Source organism: Epinephelus moara, chromosome 22 (assembly GCF_006386435.1).
Source record: "Epinephelus moara isolate mb chromosome 22, YSFRI_EMoa_1.0, whole genome shotgun sequence".
Lineage (NCBI taxonomy): Eukaryota > Metazoa > Chordata > Actinopteri > Perciformes > Serranidae > Epinephelus > Epinephelus moara.
In genome coordinates this window covers 41,294,518-41,311,010 of record NC_065527.1, presented here as the reverse complement: position 1 = coordinate 41,311,010, position 16,493 = coordinate 41,294,518, and the positions used below count along the sequence as shown (strand labels likewise).

Here is a 16,493-nt window from a genome sequence, read left to right as displayed (position 1 = left end):
TAGCCATGTGTGTCCCTGTATCTGGGGTGGAGTTGGACTGTGCCGTGTGTGTGTGTTTGCGGGATCTGCTGGTCTGCCTCAACTGGTATCTATCTTTGTGGTGTGTGTTTGTCTCTGTGCCTTTAAGAGGAGGGTCTGATGTGTGTGTGTGTATGGGTATTTCTCAAGCTGAGGAGGGGAGTGGTGGTGGTCTGGAATGAAACCTAGAGCTTTAGAGGGAATACTGTGACTGAGTGTGGGTGAGGAAGAAGGTGGGGACAGACAGATAGGTGGTGGACAGCCAGCCAGGAGGGCTTTTATCAGCACTGAGGGGACAGAGAGTCAAAGAGAGGTGAGCAGTGCCAGTGGAAAGTTTAAAGGGAAGTTTGAAGAGAGAGGAAGGTGCCCTAACTCCGACCCAGTATCTGCCAGGCCATGTCCATGCCCATGTTTGACCCAGGTCAGCGGCTGTCAGAAGAGCAGGACTATGTGCAAGCCTATGAGAACGTCAGAGAGAAGTATAAAGGTAACAACTCCCCCCTCTTCTCTTCTTCAGTGGCTGTCACTGTACAAGTGATGTTTAGAGCATGTTTGAATGGGAGGTTTGGGGTGAGTGAGTGCATGCTTCATGTTGACTGACTTACCAGCATTAATTGGTTTCATATTGATTTGGACAGATGTAAGTTGGTTCAAGAGGGCTCTCTGTGGGATCTAGAAACAGGAAGTGGAATACTTCTACTGTAGAAATGAGACTCAAATGTGGTCTGACACCTTTGCACAGAGCTGCTAGAGAGATATAAAGTTCAGTGTCAAATCTTTGTTATTAATATAGTGTGAGACCGATGGAAGTCATTCAAAGCAGTGTCACTTCATTTTAAATTTAAAACTGGTTTCCTCTGTGGTGAATTTGGAGAATTTAAAGGAAAGATTTGTCTCTGAGATGCAGGAAGCAGAGCTGTGGCCTTCATGCTAAGCAATTAAATATCAATAAAACACAAAGGAGTCTTAGTCTGTGTCCTCTTCTCTGAGCTGGCTGCTTTCTTTGCATACAGGGGAGTCACTGTGACAGTGTGGGCACAGAAAGGTGAGACATTTGGCCCTTGATTAAATGGCACAGGTCCAACAGTGCAACATGAGGGATAAGAGCTACATGCCAACAAGGCTGCACATGAGAAGGACATACACCTAATTATGTCTGGGTAAACACTGCAATGACTAAATAGTCTTTTTCATTTCAGAAAGCAGACACAGGAAGCAGGATCAACCTCAAGATGTTCCTGTAGGTCATTTGCTTACTTGGTTAATGAGTCTGAATTTGAGCAATGCAAAACCTGGGAGGGTTAATGCTGGATTTATACACCGTTCTACTGGTTTACGCATAACAAAATAAAGCTTGAATAGTTAAAAAACTGATCCAAAGTTGTTATTTGATGTCAAAGTGTACTGCCTAACTGATGCTCAACACTGACCTTCTTGACCTTGTAGCACTCCAAGACCAAACATCAAAAGAAGAGCCTTATATGATGCACCATTATGGTGTATGCATGATAGTGAGAGTCTGTGTGTCACTCTTGTTTGAGAATTTGAATTTGAAAGCTGTTTGCCCATCTTGATGATATTACGTTCTAATCCAGACTAACTTGCTTAGAGCACTAAAACTTCCTGTTTTAGTTCACATGTTGAATTAAATTTGTATTATGTTGGAGGTAGGGCTGTAACAGTACATATATTTGTTCTAAACCGTCACGGTATGGGAGTCATGGTCCGATGATTGCAGCAGCATGCAGAATACATGATATGTAGATTGATGCATGTACCATGGCACCAAAGTTCACAAGCTTGAGTTCTGTCCGGAAACTTTTAGCCATTCGCTATTAGCAGCATATGCTGAAGTTAGCATAACAAGTTGATTGTTGATGAGCGCAACAACGAACTACTACCTTTACTGATTAATTTAGCTATCAATAAGTTTTACATTCAGCCGAGCTTACACGCACGACAGCGATTGCGACAGCATCAGCAATCATGGCAGAGCAGATGAAATGGACATGTGGACCTACAACCTCAACAACCCCCCTTCATTAGACTTCAGTTCAAAATCATGGCAGAAGATAAAATGCCTCCGTCTCTTTCAGAGGAGGCACATACACATCCCTGGCCAAACATACATATCCTTTTTGTCCTCAAAATGACAATTAGCAACAGTAATATTATGCACTGCCTACTTTGTCGGCCTAAAATGGTGGACATGTCAACCTTCAAGAATTCGACATTGACAGCATGCATTTTGTAATTTCTCTGTATCTGGATATGGCACTTTAACAACAATTAGTTATTACTTGTTGAACACCTGTTTAAATGTCATACACTGATGTAATAAATTGCCTCTAATGAAGTTACTCACTACTCAAGCAGTTTTTGTACACAATACTTTCTTATTCTTACTCAAGTAGTTATTTTAATTAGTATTTTTACTACCTGAGTCAATATAATTATAAAGTAACAATACTTTTACTTGAGTGCTGTTTTGTTTACCCACCACTGCTGATCAGCTACAACAGCAGCCATGAGAGAGTTGTGTATATGACATGGGTGGTGTATCTGATGTGTCTGCGTTGCTCCGCTGTTTTAGGGTCTGTGAATGGAGACACGTCTAGCATGCTATGGCACATTTGGCAGCATCACCCAGATGTGTCAGTCACCAAGATGATAAGTGTTTGGGTGCTTTGAATGTTTAGATTTATAGCCATGGTAGAAGTCTTATTTTAGTTTTAGTTTTATTATTTCATGTATTTCGTCATTCTCAATTTCATGGTTTAAGAGATGCTTTTCAGTTTTATAGCCTGTTGTGACCTGTTGCCTTTTAGGAAAGTGTTCAGTGTTCGCACAGTGTAATACAGAAGTGTTCAAAAGGTTCCTTATTTTTTATAATGAAAATAGTTCACCAGAAGTTTCCAGTGGGAAAAATGCTACCCTAGTCCCTAACAAGAGGATTTTGTCTGTCTTTGACACTTGTACAACTTTCTGTTCAAAATAAATGAAAACAAACATGTCCTTTGCCTTTAAGGATTTATTTGTGCGGTACCAAATTCGAGCTGAACTGTGACTGTGGCTCCTAAACCAGGGTATGAACCAATCCGTGACTTCTGTGTACCGTTACGCTCTTAGTCTGAGGACATCTGAGGTGTCATATTGAGTTTTTGTCCAGCTGCCTCTTGCCTGTAAGGGTCACTCTCAGGCTCAGTGTGCAAGGAAAGGCAGGTGAATTACAGCAACATCTGGTTTAGGCTCGGACACAGGCTGACAGGAACAGCTGTGTGGATTCCACCTGCCATCCACATACAGTGGAACATAAGTGAAGAAGGAGCTCTTTATTTGTGGGGCCTAAAGTAGTTTGTATTGTGCAGGCCTTATAGTGTCTGTTTGTGTAACTGTATTAAAGTAAGGCATTGTTGCTGAGAGGCAGCATGGATGTTTAGCAAAATCTCTGGTTAAAAATAGGTCGGAACTAAAAGCAGAAATTATAACTGGGCACAATGTCCAACCCACGCACAAAGGGCTATCAATAAGGACAAATGGGCCTAGTCCTGGTGTCTGTGTTGGGAACAGTATCATTCCATCCAGTCACAACAGTCTAGTCATTTTCTTCCCATGCGGTTGCCTACTGTGCATGTCACTGTGGGCAGCGCTCCTGCTGTGTTGCTCTGGCACCAGTCTGGTGCTCCACGCCCCTGTTATAACCTCCAGTCCCTCTGCCAAAATCTCACTTCCTGTTACTCTTTCTTATTGTTGGTTTTTGACTTGAAGCTATTTGTTTTAGATAATTCAGTCTGGACAAATATTTGGGAGAAAAAGGGAGGTGGAGTTTAAAGAGGGTGAAAGTTGTTTGATCAACTGTTCCTTGTGGTGTGAAGCTGAACTAGTTTTTGAGCTAAAAGTGGGTTTATTGTTTTGGGGTTTGTCACGAGATGTCAATGCTTTCCATTGCTTGAGTCTGTGCATATGTCTGTGAACTGAATAACTCAAGTATGGCCCACTTCAAGGGATAGTTTGGATCTTTTGAAGTGGGGCTGTATGAGGTACTTATCCATAGTCAGTGTATTACGTATAGTAGATGGCGGTCAGCAAGCCCCCAGTTTGGAAAACCAGGCAGGGACCAACGGAGAAGCTAAGCAAATACTGCTGTAGATGGGGCTGCAGCAAAACTTTATTAACCACCTAAAAAAAAGTCCCACCTAAAAAAACTATCAATTTAGGTGTGCACTATATAATATTTTCATTACTTTACCTTGCTGTCAGACAGCATTTTCCGATGGGGAGCTGAATCTGTTTTCTATGCTCTCTTTAAAGCCAGACTCCATTGAGAAAAACAGTAACTTAACATAGCTGGAGTTGGTGGTCTACAGCTGCCTCAATCAGGTAGTTTGTTCGTGTTATTATGTGACTTTAGCATTTGAAAGGGTTAGTTGGATTTACCAAAGTCACACTGTAACACAAACTAACTAACTGAACGAGTTAGAGGAATCCAGGTATCCATGCTGCATCCACGGCAGTACATTGCTTAGCATCTGTGCAGGTACTCCTGCCTGCTTTTCCAAACTGGGTGCTTGCCAACCGCCATCTACTGAAGGTAATACACTGACTAAAAGTAAGTACCTCATAGAACCCTTCTTCACAAGATCCGAACGGTCCCTTTAATGCTGTGTTCATGTCATATTGGATCATACTGGAAGGAGCAGTGGAACAGGCTGACACCTTAAACACCTTTTTTTTTATTAGTTGAAAGACTTCCAAGTGGAGTTTCATTAATGAATTTAAAATCAGCAATTTCTAACCTGCAGCTGATTTTCATCATTTATTATAAGCAAAATGTTATTGGATGAATAACTTAAATTCTTATTGCCTTGCTCCGCTGACAGTGATGGATTCTCTTCTATTTTTACCACTTGTGTTGATGCTGGTTCAAAATTCATAACACTGGTGAGAGATACCAGACCCTAAAAAAAGTATCCTGCATGAACAACTTGTATTAACCACTGAGAGACTGAATGGAGATGTTTTTTCCTGAATTTAATAGCTTTATCTCACATAAATCAAGTTGTCATTCTTGTACAAGCTGTCTTGTGAGGCAGATTTGCATAAGTTATTGCAACAGGTGAAATTCTCCCGGGAATGATCAAGTGTGGTTGAGTGGAGCTCTGTGTTTATAATAGCAACTGAACAGATCTATTAGTGTAAAACATGCAGCTCTGCTTTAAATACTCACCGCACATATATCCCAGGAGTTTACTCTGTCAGTCTTCAAGTTATTCTGGTTGAAAGACAAACTAAAAAGACTTCTGACATTTAGCTCAATGAGCTGTTGCTTAGGAAGGTCGCAATAACATATGCAAAGAAAAGCAGTTTTTCCTTCTACTACTGTTACTTGTCTTGCAGCATCAAAGCCTATTTAGTACCTTCGAAATACAAGTCACATTTGACCAATGTTGGATATCTGTTTTTGGAACAAAGCTCCTATGATTATGCCATCATAAAACTTTGGCTGGAGTGTTCAAACTCCCCATGGGAGTGCTTGGAAAATCTGAAATACTGAGGCAGGAACAGTGCAGGGTGGAGGAACTTCAATATTGAGTCCCTCAACACTAACTAAGTACCTACACTTAATAACAACTCCACTGACCTTGCCTCAGACTCAGGTGATCCTCAGAGGAATTTTCTGAACATCTTACTGATCTTAGCCTCAACTATGTATTCAAGGTCAGTTGGTGGTTTCATGTCAAATAACCAAGAATCAGTTATTTTGGAAAAAAGGAATTTCTTTCTCAAACTTTAAGGTTTATGATTAATAAACTGCAAAGATCAATATTGTAAACTAAATCTAAGAGAAAACTTGGAGTTTAAAACTTTTTTTTTATACAATAAACTGAAATAAATATAAATATGAGACATAGAAAATCAAAAAGAAAAGAGAGGAAAATTTGCGACTCTGTTAAGGTTATCATGGAAGTTTAAGCAAACAAATTTGCAAATGACACATAACACCTGCTGTAAACATAATACCTTTTGTAAGTTACTACTGTGAAATAGGATAGTTAAGAGAAACCTTCGGATTTAAAAGCTGTTGTTGGTAACTTATATAAACGTGATCTTTTTTCATATTTGCTGAAACTGCTACTGTATCCACACAGTAGTACATGAGGCAAATAATCTGTGAAAAAAAATCACGACTCTCTGCCTCCTCATAGTGCATCAAATGACATTTGCAAGAATCCACCGTACGTAATCAAAAACAACCAATCAGAGCCGAGTCTCTACTGCAGGTGTCAATCATGTCAATCACTGCTTGTGAACTGCGGTCAACTGGCAACTGGTAGCGGAAATAAAATCTGAATCAAGATTCTGCATTTACTGCATTACCTATTTCTCACCCAGAATGTTTTCACAAACATATTTTAGTGTAGCTTTAAAATGAGAAAGTTTGGGACCTGGCTGCCATGTTGAGCCAAAACGGAGCAACGCTCACCAACTGGAGCAAAACTTTCTCATTTTACAGGTAAACAGTACACTAAAATATGTTTCTGAGAACATTTGAGGCAAAAAATAGGCAATACAGTATCACAAGTTTGACATGTTGACCTTAGTGCAGGAGCAGTGATTGACATGATTGACTGCTGCGTTAGAGACTCCTCAGTTCTCATGTACTGCTGTGTGAATATAGTGACGGTTTGAACAACTATGACAAAAAGTTATTTTTATAAAAGTTACCAACTGTAGCTTTAAATATAGATGAATTTTCCCGTTTATTTTCCCCCTTTGCTCTTTTGAGCTTTAGGTAAACTGTGGCAGGTTTCATAAGGCAGTGACAATGGTCTTTGTTTTTATGAGCTCTTCTTTGTGTTTGCCTTGTAAAGTGGAGGTCTGTGATTAAATCCAGCCCGCAAGGTGGATTTTAAATGTATTCAGTGTCCCACTCCCATTTCTCAAACAGTCTTCAATAAGCATATGCACTGGAAACCCTGCAGCTACAACAGACCCTGTTTTTGCATTCAGCCCGTGTGTGTGTGTGTGTGTGTGTGTGTAAATACCAAAAGGGCTCACTTCTAAAAGGGTTGAGATAAGTTTGTCTTGTGAATCACTGTTGAGCCGGAGTGTCCACACGGATCACCCTCCACACTTCACTTCCAGTACTTGCCTCAGATCGGTTTCATGCAACTCGATCTCACATTCAAAAATAGCAATAGTCCTCAAGTTATACACACATGTTAGAAAATAGAAAATCACTTATACGCACACATAATCACAACACTTAAGCTGAACCTGTAAACTTTGGTTGGGGATTTGGAGGCATCATTGGAAGCTGTAACAAAATCAGGCTGCAGGGATTTTATTTTATTTACAATATTAGTGAAGATATAAGAGACATGGGACTACAGTAATATTCATGTAAATGTTCTATGTTTGATATTAATCAATATCACATATTCTTTTTACAATGGTAGATTACACTTATATTTAAAATGGTGTCTAAGAACTCTAGTATCCTGTTTTTGTGTGCGATTGTAAGTTTGTATGTCCATACGTGTCCTGACAGCTCAGTAATCCGAGTTTGTTAGTGCAGTTTGGTTCACTGTGTGAACTCGTATTTCAATGGACTATGCTTGTCTTTAACCCTAAAAGAGGCTCTTAAAGTGAAATGACTTTAAGTTAATTAAAAGGCCTCCTACGTCTGCTGTTGACATTCTAGGAGCTGTCAGTCACCTGCTGACACAATCTGATTTGTATCCACACGCAGAACAAGAAACAGCAATTTAATGACAGATTAATCCAGCGTTCATGGCAGTTTAAACCAGTCGGACAAATAAATCACATTGTAGCTGTTGGATGTATTCGTGGAAAGTGTGGATTTGTGATTTTTAAGCAGGAGTTTTTCTTTCATCCATCAATTCTTCAGTTTTTTTGCCCTGCTGTTGGAAGGCAGGCTGTGTGTATGGTTGGTCCAGAGGAAAGTTTCAGTCATGGAATATGATTTAGTCTGCATGCAGGAACTGAGACACAAACAGAGAGTTATTTCAGAGAGAAAGCTCGTTCCCTGAGGGTGTCTCTGTGTCTTCTGACTGTCAGATTATCGTTACTATCTAAGACAACCTTAAAATAATGACTCAGAAAAATAGACTTGACTACAGGGTTTCTTTTTTTTTTGTTTGTTGAAAACATGAAAATTAGTTATGTATTCTGCACCTGCACACCTCATTCTGCAAATGTGAAACACTGGACAAGAGAATAACAGATGCAGGTTAGGTCATTTGTGCATTGTTTCGAAGCGTCTCAGTGTGATGACCTCCACTGACAGAGGACATACTCATATATTATCTCCACATATGTTCACACATACACTCAATCCCACAGTGCTGTGTCAACATGACGGCTCAGTGTACTGTAGATTACCCAGGACTCTCTGCTGCAGCAGAATCTTCTCACCTGTTTGCTACTTCACATGAGCTTGTAAGATGACCTGCTTGGTCTCTGTGTGTTCACATGTAAAGCTCAAACATACTGAGTATATGATGTGTGATCTTGTGTGTGTGTACGTGAGTGATTGGACATGACCGTATCAGGACTATCCAGTAAAAATGTATCTCTATAAATTTAGCTTTCCTTGAACTAAGAAAAAGTCTTGCTTTTAACTATTAATTAACCAATCAATTGCTTTAAAGGTAGGGATGCACTGATTTTGAAATTCTGGGCCAATACCAATACTGATGTTTAAAAGAACAATTTGGCTGATAGCTGATACCGATGTTTTTATAGTGTTGATTGTTTTGTTTTTGTTGTTATTTATCCCCCCTTTTGTGCCAGGGAAACAAAGAAATCTACACTATACACATAACTGAACTATTTTAGAGAAATGAAGCCCTTCCTTACACTGTCCTTGAATGAGCACAAATTCAATAATACAAATTTATGAAAGAACCTTTCATATAACCTTTCACATGAAAAAATCTTGAAAAAAACGCTTTAAAAGCCTTCTTACTATATATATATACATATATATCTATACATATATATAGATATGTATGTATTTAACATTACTGCAAAAACATCATTTTACATTACTGCAAAAACATCAACAAATTTCTCCTTCAAAAGGCTATATTTATTCAAGTTTCTCGCCAAAAACTACATTTTACAAGATTACATAGAACACATTATGTGAATATTATAATTTGCCTATGACCAATACTCAGATTTACTGAATAGAACTTGAATGCATCATTATGTAACTCAATGTAACCTCCATTTACAGTTAGTTCTGGCCACCAGCTGGTTAGAGCTATCGTTAACTAGCTGTCCTTCTGCAAATTTTAACACGGATTCGTTTTTCACAATGAAGCATTATCAGAGAAACAATAGGGTGCATCCTCTGGTGTGACAAATAGTGAGTTTACTAAATCCTTTCATCCCAAAGGCATCCCAGAGAAGACCTCTGTAGGTCCTAAACATGTTCTCTGTTGTCCCCCGGACACTGGGACGCCCACTGCTACCAGCCATTTCATCACACAACAATGAGATCACTCAGTCCATTTGCCAAAGAGTCATTTTATTCTTCTTGTACCTGCTCATTAATTTTGATTTGTGGCCGTTAGTCTTGAGCGTGGCTTTTTAGCCTGCGCAAAACAGAAAAAGTTGGGCCACTGCCACCAATGAATGCCATAAGAAATGCCTATCACAATGGTTCCCAGAACCACAGATAACGTCTTCAAACTCCTGATTTTGTCCGAACAGCCAACCCATGACAGGTCAAATCATAACAATATAGAATAGGGAAAAAACAAGCGGCAACCTCCGTGGCTGAAAAATGAATCCAACTTGGAAGTACCAAAAACTAAGGTTCCTGCGCCTCACAGCTCCACCCTCTTGTCCAAATAGGGTCAACTCTGCCTCCAAAAACAACAACGTGGCAACAGCAGAAATGCTGAACTTGAAACTTCAAATGGGAGTCCACAAGCTAATAGGTGACATCACGGTGGCTACATCCATTCATTTTACAGTCTATGGCAAAAAAACAGCAAATCCTCACGATGTAGATCTTGTGACCAATAAATGTCTGCAACTTGTTACTTAATTTATCAATTTATTATTACAGTACTCTCATCATTTGTTCTTAAAAGGGCCATATGCTGGAAATTATGGAACAGATACACACTTTATACTATTATTTCTTGGTCTTCAAGTTAAGTACTAAACTAGAGAGCCACACAAAGACTTGCACAAAAAGAATACTTTTGTTTAGAGCTGATAGACACACTTATAAGCCTTTATGCAACAAACACTGTGAAAACACCCTGAATGAAAGCAAATAACCATGGAAATAAACTAAAATAAAATAAAGGCCTACTTGATTATGATCGGTAAGGTCCAATAAACACATTAAACATCACACTGAAGCCACCAAAAGCCTAAAACAGCTGTTATGGTGCCAAATGCAAGAAGCTTTTACATTTCAGAAGATATAGTGACCGTATCCTACTGGGTCTCAGACAGCACTGCTCTGCAGTTTGTCCTTACTGGTCATACCACTTTATCTGGCAGTATTAGATGAGTTCACATTCTTTCACTGAGCCAAAATCCCCTTTGATCATAAATGACATCAAGATGTAATTGGTTTCTTTACTGTCTCTGGTTTCTTCTGCGGAACAGTTTCAAGTCTGCAGAGAAATGCAAGTCCCAACCATGGACCACTGTAAAGTGAACTCAGCCTGGAGCGGATGGAGCAGAGCTGCTGTAATAGAGACGGGATTTGTGTTAGAGCGAGGGATTAGTGTCTTCTCAAACCCAGGGAGTCAATAACAGCTGACAACAATTATGTAACCAGACCGCAAGATATTAACCCTAACAAGTGATTTTAATCTCAAACTGAATCAGGAAGTTTTCAGCTACATCTCGTGGTGTTCTTCATAGCCTGTGATGTGATGGAACGCCCCCCAAAAAACTTATCTTAAATGCTTAAGCCCATTTTTTGGGAATATTTCTCTGCTTTTAACAAAATTTTTGAAATTGAATAAATTAGGTCTGTTGCAGAAATCTTAAAGAGTACGTTAAGTTTTTTCAACCTGGACCCTATTTTCCCATGGTTTTGTTTCTAAGTGACAAATGAGTACAAACATTTCTGAAACTGGTCCAGTATTGAGTGAAACTGCAACTGCAAAATGGACTAAAACTAAACCATTCGGGGTATGTTCAAGCTGTCACTTTATGTTCACTAAAAGTGCTTGTTTTTGTCACTTACAAGTTATGACACATTCAGATTATTATTCTAAGATTTTGACAACATTATGGAAAGGATCCCTAAAGACAGACCTTTTTGTTAAACCAGAAACAGCCTCAAAATCGCTATTGCCAAACCCACCAGACTCCACTTAAATAAACAGTAATTTTATCATCGTAAGACACACTTCATTTAAAGTCGACAAAAACAAAATAAAATTCACAAAAGTCATCTTGGTTCATCTTTCCACTGTTCCAGCAATCAACAGCTGTGGTTTGATTCAAATAAACACTTAATTAATCTACTTAGATGTGAAAATATGCTGGCTATATAGACGCCAAAATGACTGTTTATTTATATGGCGTCTGGTGGAATCGGTGATGCAGATTTTGGGGCTTTTTCTGGTAAACAATATAGTAATAAATTGACAGACACTTAAAATGATAGTCTGAGCCTGACAGTGGCAAACACAAGTACTTTGAGTGGACATAAACTGATGGTGTCAATATGCCCTCAGTGGTTCATTAGAGCCTGTTTTGCCGCTGCCAGCTGCAGCAGCCTAGCTCAATATGATAATAAAAAAAAAAATGTTGTTCCCAGGAGTCAGACACAAAACATTAAAAACAATTAGGTTTCAGTTAGACAATACCGACGTTACCCTTTACACTAACCAAAAAAAAAAGAAAAAGAAAAAGAAATAAATAAAAGGTAATAGTAATAAAAGGTTAATTGTTTATCATTGTTCAAGAACAAACACTTGCACAAATACAGATTAAAATGCTAAGAATTTGCCTATCCACATTATGTAAAATGAAGTTTTACTAACGGTCAAACTTTGAAGCCATGATTGAGACTGGCATTTGTCCTAATTTTAGACATGCAAATGATCAAATCAGGAGACTGATAACAAAAACACTGACTACATAATAAGGAGATGGACATTATATCCTTCACTTCCTGCATACTGCACTTCTGCTTTAACTGTTGCTCTATCTGTTAAAAGTAAAAAAGAATCAATGAAGTTTTAACAATTAACCTCAGGTGACTTAACAAGATGATGTCAGTGTTTACTTTCCCACAGTGTGTGTTGATACACATGCCATACGACGTCCGCGGTGTGTCTGGTCAGATATTGACCAATAGCAGTGACACTATGACAGGATGTCTTTCTAATCTGCCTGTGAGGATGATGTCAGCGGCAGGGAAATTGGTCTGGTCGCAGGGAGATTTCTGTTTCCAGGATACAGTCAAATATAAACTGTCATCTTATCCTGCCTGAGTGCTCTGTACGGTGGAGCTATAAAAGATTGTGAGTGGATACAAAAATAGACCAGAATATCATTCTGAATAGTGATTGCACCCTGCTGCATTGCATATAGGAGTTTTGTATCCCTATGTATGTCCATTTTGGGTGTTGATTAATTACCTCAGAACAACCAGTCATCCCTCTGTCTTTAAGTGCCGCCCAAAGACTGTATGAAGTGGCCATTCAAGGAACTGCAGTTTTTGGCACTTGTGCATTGGCATCATTTTTCAGCCGCTTAGTGCCACCTTCAGCTTTGCTTGAATATACATCCCTGTTTGAGCGTCACCATGTGTTTACTGTTCATCCCTCGGTCTAACCTGTGTATGGCTATGTGAGGGTACATGGAGATCCTGGCCTCACTCTGGTCCTGGCGTGTGGAACAATAGCACTAACACTGTGGTGCTGGCATGCTACAGTAAGCCAGACTAATGCCAGGAATGTCAGTAGTGAGCTGGCTGGCACGCACTCTATTTTTCAGCAGGGTGCCTGAGTTTGGGAACCACTGCTGGCTTTTCCACGAGTCCACGCCCAGCTACTGCTGAAACCCTTTCACATTTTGGTGACAGCTATGAGCAATAGTTCTGGAGCAGTGATTCAATTTAATTTTAATTTTTTTTTATTTTATATACTTTATTAATCCCCGAGGGGAAATTCAACAGTAATAACATTTGCATTGATTTTGTTTCACCTTTTGATCGAAGTTTCAAAGTTGAGAAAGAATGAGCTTATAGGTGTGAAACATGTGATTGAGTATTGGAGATGAGATCATAATCAAAATGGTTAATCTTTGTCTTGAAAGCTCTTCAAAATGTTGTCATCTAAATACTCTGAATCATGTTTTATCTTCAGTTAAAGATTGAAAAGGTTCACGATGAGCTGAGAAGATTCTCCTGTGTGAAGGTTTATAAGTCACAAGTTCATGGTGGTCAAAGTTGAAACACTCTGACAAGCTGTCAGACAAACAAGGTTTTCACTCTACACACAAAGCACTGTACACATGGATTTCCTGGTGCTTGTTTTGGCGAGAGCGCAGCAAAATATTTCAAAATGTTACAGCATCATTATCATCTTCATTCATGTCTTTTGAAGGTCACAGTGATCAGTAACACTGTCCACACAGAAGGGATTTGTTCTGTGGTGATAAACTGTTCCTTCGGCTGGCCCTAGAACAGCCTCTAGTGGACCTCTGTCAGTGCTACACAAAAGGCAAAAAGACAGCCTGAATGTGTCTCTTTCACAGTTGTAGATCTGAAGGATAGCGGGCCTCAGAATACATTTTTCATCTTGACACATGCTGTGAATTCCTCCTGTGTTGCTGTTTTCCTGTTAAGTGCTTTCTTTCTTCTGTCTGACAGTGCTTCCGAGAACACACCACACACAAACCATGTTCCTCTGTAGTGTAAGACACCGTCTGTGTCTACTATGCCTCATTCACACTGTGTAGTATAAATCAACCGTCTGTTTATTATTACAAATTTGAGTATCAGAAATTAGATGGTGATGATATCTCCCACTTAGTGAAAGGACAACAGAAGTGTCAACAAACCTGTGACAACATGCCTACGAAGCCAACATCAGATGGGTTGGGTATCGCTTAAAAATTGCGATACCAATACCAGCATCCGTAAACTGATACTGACACCTATAGAATACTTAATGTGATACCTCTATGTCTACATCATTCTATACCTATCGTGTGAATGGAGTGGTGCGTAGTGTATAGCCATACTTTCGAACATTTTGTTGGCATCTTCGTATGCTGAACTGCCAACTCTGTCAAATACATTCTGCTGCGGAAGTGTGAGCTTCTTGCAGGGAACAGTTGGTGAGAGTTGGCCAACACACACAGTGAAAGGACACAGTGTTAGCATTACACTGCTAATGTTACCTAACAGTTATTTACCGGTTTAATGACAACAGAGTTGAGCCATTTTGGTGCTGGTGTGAGTTTGTTGGGACCATTTCATGACCCGGTGTTGGATGTTAGCTGCTGCTGCTGCTGCTGCTGCTGCTGTGTTGGCTTGTGCTTACCAGGCAGACATAGGACTGTCCATTTGCTGGGAGGAGAGCCGCGCTCCAGAGATGGCAGCAACAGAGAGTTGCTGCAGAACGGTCAGGGATCAGACTCCTGGCTCAAAAAATGATCAAATGCAGGTATCTTTTGAAATTAGAAGTTTTGATACTATCTGGGGCTGGGTTATTTCAGTCTATACCTTAAAGGTATCACATACTGATACCCAGCCCTAAACATAACCGGCAGTTGCATCTACATCAAGTCACTTATTCATTAAATTCTGCTATTTTTAAGGAGCTAGTTTGTTTCTATCGGGTTTTACTTGTGCTACAAGTTTGTTACACTTCAAAAATAGCAAATTTAGGTCATTTAAATGACAAGACTACAAGGCTAGCAGTGGGGCTAATTATCTTGGGATAATGTGTAAATACTCTCAAGTTGTAATAATGGCATGTTTTCCAGGTTTGCAGCATTAGGTATTTTAACATGGAACATGGAAAATGCTTGTATCTGATTGGCTGACAGGTGAGTGTTGAATTTTAATCGCAGAATGCCTTTGACATTGTTCTGGTCAGCAATAACCACAGTTTAAAGTTAATGTGGAACATACACTGATTAGCCAAAACATTAAAACCACTGGCTGGTGAAGTGAATATCACTGATGATCATCTTGTTACAATGCAATATCCTACTTGGAAACCTTTGGTCCTGGCTTTCATGTGGATGCTACTTGACACACTCCCACCACCCAAACACTTGTGAAGACCAAGCACACCCCCTCATGGCAAAGACACTGTGATGGCAGCCATCCCCCCAGATGGCTGCCATCACCCCCCCGGTACCCCAGAGGTTCCCCTGATCCATGGTGGGGCATCCTTGGATCAGACTTGGCTCTGACCTTTAGAAACATGGACCTGGCAGATCCTTTGAGTCCTTTTGGTTGTGAGCTGGGGTACCAGCACTTCCCATGGATGCTTGATCGGATTGGGATCTGGGAAATTTGGAGGCCAGGTCGACTCCTTGAGCTCTTTGTCACATTTGTTAGGCCATTCCTGAGCAGTTTTTGTGATGTGACATGGTACATTGCCCTGCTGGGGGGACACTGCCATCAGGGAGTGCTATTGCTATGAGGGGATGTCCTTGGTCTGCAATGGTGTTTGGGTGGGTGGAGTGTGTCAAGTGGCATCCACTTGAATGCCAGGACCAAAGGTTTCCCAGCAGAACATTGCATTGTAACAAGATGATGAATTTTAATCACTTCACCTGTTTGTCATTTAATGTTGTGGCTGAGTTAATTGCTGAGCATAATTATTCTCCGTACCTCAGTACCTCATCAAACAGAGAAAAGAGAGTACACAAGAGCAAGACAGGGAGAGCCTAAAAATGAAACAGAGAAAACAGAAACTTAAGTAAATATGCTCTGTACTTTAGTGTGGTAACTTACTAAATTCAGAACTCAGAACCACTGTTTCCCTCTCACAGACTTCATGTGCTGGTAAATGCTCAGAGGAGGTGATGATGGATGGGTTCACCACTGACCCACTTTTATACAGATTAACCCTATGGGCCCGAACGACGCATAGTGCGTCCAAATTCACACCTGTTCTTCTCTGTGGATTTTCTCCGCGACCGTGCGTCATAGCAAGAAGCCACTTTGCTTTCCGACAAGACCAAGCACTTGTCGGTAGTCCAATGTTTTCACAGCAAAAAAAATGATAAAGTTACACTAAAATTATGTATAACAGAGCTTTCATACAGCTCTGCACACACATTACTCTTGGATGGATTACTCACGAATGCAGGGCCGCACAGAAATGCCACGCATATCACATGAAAGCGCTGGACTAGAGTTTTCCACTGATACCACACACATCATTATGCTGCCATCCCATCACACTATAAATCCAGATTAATTGTCTACAAAATAA

At 40.0% G+C, this 16,493-nt stretch overlaps 1 protein-coding gene across 1 annotated transcript in view; it reads left to right on the top strand.

Annotated features, from left to right (window-relative positions):
- Nucleotides 1-307: 307 nt before the first annotated feature.
- pleca (plectin a) overlaps nt 308-16,493 on the top strand; it is a 115,571-nt gene continuing 99,385 nt past the window's right edge. Inside the window, exon 1 of the mRNA XM_050034822.1 lies at nt 308-505. Coding sequence (XP_049890779.1) covers nt 415-505 — 91 coding nt within the window. The 5' untranslated portion in view covers nt 308-414. The remainder of the gene's footprint in view (nt 506-16,493) is intronic.